At 42.7% G+C, this 4440-nt stretch overlaps 1 protein-coding gene across 1 annotated transcript in view; it reads left to right on the top strand.

Annotated features, from left to right (window-relative positions):
* Window positions 1–2766: 2766 nt before the first annotated feature.
* Window positions 2767–4440, top strand: part of LOC138859946 (uncharacterized) — a 75316-nt gene continuing 73642 nt past the window's right edge. Inside the window, exon 1 of the mRNA XM_070116458.1 lies at window positions 2767–3060. Coding sequence (XP_069972559.1) covers window positions 2975–3060 — 86 coding nt within the window. The 5' untranslated portion in view covers window positions 2767–2974. The remainder of the gene's footprint in view (window positions 3061–4440) is intronic.

The following is a 4440-nucleotide window of genomic DNA, read 5'->3' as shown; positions in this document are numbered from 1 at the left end:
AACAATAATGCCAGCAATGATTATGATGATAATAATAATGATAATAATGGTAATGATAATAATAATCATGATAATAACAATGATGATAATAATAACAGCAATAATAATAATGAGGAGGATACTGATACTGATAATGATAAAAATGATAGTAATAGCAAAATAATAATGATAATGATGATAATAGGAATAATAAAGATAATGTTAATAACAATAATTGTGATAGTGATAACTATAATAATAACGATAACTATGATAAAGATAATAACAAATAATTACAAAAATTATCCTTTTTCCCATCTCACCATTCTCACTTGACCCCCTCCCCCCACCTCTCCCGTTTAAGCCCCGCCCCCTCCCTTCCTCGTCTCCCCCTTTCTTCTCCCTCTCCTTTGCTCCTTCCTTCTCTACCCCCCCCCCCCCGAGTGCCATGGAAATGATACGTATGCATAAACACGGTCTAATTACTTCGTTGACTTGCTGCGAAGAGGAAGAATGATAATGAGGATAATATGAAGAGGAAGAATGATAATAAGGATAACATGAAGACGTAGAATGATGATAAGGAGAATATGATAATGATACAATTGCTATAATGGTAGTATTAATATCGAGAGAGTTAATATTATAGACTCATAATATGATGTCTTTCTGCGTGTGTGTGTGTGTGTGTGTGTGTGTGTGTGTGTGTGTGTGTGTGTGTGACTCTTCAACATTCATGTTAATTTTTACCACATTTTACATTCTCTCTCTCTCTCTCTCTCCTCCAACTCCCTTCCCTTTTCCCTCTCCTTCCTCTCTCTCTCTCTCCTTCATCCCTCTCCCTTCCTCTTTCCCTCCCCCTCCCCTCGCTTTCTCTCAATCTCTTCATCTCGCTCTCCCTCTTCCTCTCCCTTCTTCTCTCTCTCTATCTCACTCTCTCCTCCCTTCCTCTTCCCCCCCCCCCCTCTCTCAATCTCTTCATCTCGCTCTCCCTCTTCCTCTCCCTTCCTCTTTCCCTTCTCTCTCTCTCTCCTTCTCCCTTCCTCTTCCCCCCCTCTCAATCTCTTCATCTCGCTCTCCTTTCCTCTTTCCCTTCTCTCTCTCTCTCTGTCTGTCTCTATCTATCTATCTAACTCTCTCTTCTTCTCCCTTCCTCTTTCCCTCCCCCCTACTCTCTCAATCTCTTCATCTCGCTCTCCCTTCCTCTTTCCTCTCTCTCTCTCTCCATTTCCACCCCGCCCCCTCGTCTTCCCACGCCCTCTCTGCGTCTCCAGCCCAGCCCCCCCCCCCCCCCGCGCCTCCAACCAAGCAGCTCGCGGTGTTTCGTCACATCTGCTTTTTGCACCAATTTTTCTCTCTTTACTTTGGCTGGATCGTCAGATTAATCAGATCCCCACGAGTGCTTCTCTCGAGCCTTATCTCATATCTCGATTGAACAGACTTTATTTTTCTTTTTTTTCTTCTCTGTTTATTTTTTACAATGGAGGTGCCTTTTTTCTCCCTTCAATGCTATCGCTGATAACACAGTTGCCAGTCATTTCGGCGCAGTTTTCCTGTAACCTTTGTGCCTTCGGAATAAAGGGGTTGGCTCACCAGGTAGACAGTGGGATGATGCATGTAACGGTCCCGGCTCAAAACTTCAACCAAATCCGAAAGGCGCCTCGAACACCCAAATGATGGCGTCTGTTGATTCGGACCTGAGCGTTTCGGAGCTTCATTCACGACTGTACGTAGATGATCCTTTATTCTTGTACGTAGATGATCCTTTATTCTTGTACGTAGATGATCCTTTATTCTTGTACGTAGATGATCCTTTATTCTTGTACGTAGATGATCCTTTATTCTTGTACGTAGCTGATTCATGTCCGTAGTTGCGGCCTTTATCCTTGTACATGCCTGATCCTTCATCTTTGTACGAATTGGCTCCGAACCGTGGCATAGGATGGGTTACGCAAAATGATAAATGCACAAATATAGATTCATTCATCTTTCTGCGTGACCCATCCTGCACCCTGGTACGGAGCCAATCCCTTGTCCTTTTGCCGATCCTTCGTCTCTGTCGGCCGTTCATCCTGCATCCCTGTGCTGCCTCAGCCTCTCGTGGCTCTAGGCATTCGTTTCAGCTTTGCAAATGGAATGCCATGCAATATATCCTCCTGTCATGCATACGCAGTCAAGGCATGTGGGGCCCTTGCGGTTGTATGACACGCAGGTACATATTATACAAGCACATGATTTCATGAACTGTGGAAGTGGCATTGTATTCGCCCACACTGTTATCTAAAGCTCTGGTGTGCCAGAAATACATGTTGCTATTCTTAGTTGCATCGCAGTTCACAAAACCCCCTTACAAAGAACCGGAAGTAATGCTTGCAATAAAAGAAACTGTTTGTGTTTGATATTTGGATGATCCCCAACCACGCTGCTGAACTTACACTGGGTTTGAACTCTGACTAATTAAGAGGCAATAATTCAGTTTATGTTGAAGTCCTTTGCCTATATATCTGAGTCATTTGCCGCTTGATAAGAAGGTTTATAACAGCCCAATCTGCTTTGCACGTGAGGCAAAAAATGCATTTATCAGTAGATCTGTTAACCGCATTGTTATAGTTCTTCAAAGTAGTGAAAGTGTCTGTTCCTAAGTGATCAGTCGTCCTGTTCTTCATCAGTATAACACAGGCATAAAAGGAAGCTTAGATTTAGAGTGCAGTCGGTTGCCTTTCATGCCACCATTACTTTTATTACTTGTAGAGAGAAAAGTGCTCATGCGATGTGTCAAAGGTAATGTCAAGCTGCAATCTGGTCGCCCGTGCATCGATAAACTTCGTGCCACTTACATCGCCCAGGCAACGCTGCTTTCAACGCTTCCGCAAATCTGAATTCTCCCCAAAAATCAGTTGAAACATGAATCCACATTTGCTTTTTGCCTCGACGGTCCGCCAGGCGCCCTCCCCCGGCCGCCGACCCGCGGGGGACCGGCCATCAGACGACCGGGATGGAGTGTCCGGGGCGAGCGCATGACTCCCAGGTCCTCGCGGTGCTGTCATGCGTGCCAAGGCGTTGCCAAGGCGGCGATCTGAGGTGAGTGAAGGCGAGCGGAAAATTTAGGTCAATCAAGATGATTTGCCTTTCCTTCGGGTTTCGAAAAGGTCTTTGGCAGACGAAGCCCAAGGCAGGAGACCAGTGCCTTCCGCGCCTCTTGCAGGGACCGACAAGACAGTTTGTTTGTTTGTTTTGTTAGTAGGTGGACCTGTGATTTACTGTTTATTATATGTGGAAATTCGACTATTTCCACGTGTATAAGCTTTTTGTGATACTAATGATGAGGAATAATGATGATAATCATGATAATGGCTCATCTCTTCTTTCCTCTTATGATTATCATTGTTGTTGGTGTTATTATTATTATTATAAGCATTATCATTACGTTATTATCATTATCTTTATCATTACTATTTTCCATATCATCATTACTACAATTAATGTTATCACCATCATCATCATCACCCCACGACCCTCAATAAAGTGGTCTGAGCCATCGCAGTCGGCCACAGTGCCTCAGACCGCACTTGGCAGGAAGCAGAAAGCAGCGTCATGCACCGCCAGACACCATACCCGGTGAGTAATCTGTAAGTCATGGTTAGTATAGTGATGTGTAAACTGCATGGTGTGGGGACATGAGCGTCTGTTTTTTGTCTTTTTTTCTTTCTTTTTAGATTTATTGCCTGATTTACTGTTTATTATATGTGAAAATTCGACTATTTCCACGTGCATAAGTTTTTTGTGATACTAATAATAGGAATAATGATGATGATTATGATAATGACTCATCTCTTTCCTCTTATGATTATCATTGCTGTTGGTGTTATTATTATTATAATCATTACCATTATCATTACGTTATTATCATTATTATTATTTTCATTATTGTTATTGTTATTATTATTATCATCAATTATTGTTATTATTATTATTATTATTACTTTTATTTCTATTATCGTTATTATTATTACATATTCACCGCCATCATCATCATAATAAGGCCGCATCGCGTTTGTCCCGGAAACTCCATCCAGGTCGTTTGATGGCCGATCCCCGCGGGTCGGCGGGCGGAGGAATGCGTTTGCAGATCGTCGAAGCAAAAACCAAATGTGGGTTCATGTTTTATGTGACATTTGGGGAGAATTTTGTGCTTTAACGTGAACATGTTTTTTGTTTATATATATATAAATGAAAGTTTAAAGTAACAAATCATTTTATACGTGACTTTTCGGGCGATTGGTCTGAGGAAAACTTTAGACGCGCGCCTGGCGTGAGGAACCATGTCAAATACTCCTGCAAATAGGCTTTCCAATGCGTCTAGCCTATTGGCCATTAAACCTGGCCAAGTCGTCAGTTGGTGGTGTCCTTTGAAGAGGATTCTTGCGAGGGGATAGAAGGACTTCGGGACTGCATTCAGCG

This window comes from Penaeus vannamei, chromosome 39, assembly GCF_042767895.1.
Source record: "Penaeus vannamei isolate JL-2024 chromosome 39, ASM4276789v1, whole genome shotgun sequence".
NCBI lineage: Eukaryota > Metazoa > Arthropoda > Malacostraca > Decapoda > Penaeidae > Penaeus > Penaeus vannamei.
Note: the sequence above shows the minus strand (reverse complement) of the source record. Positions and strands in the feature narration are given on the sequence as shown.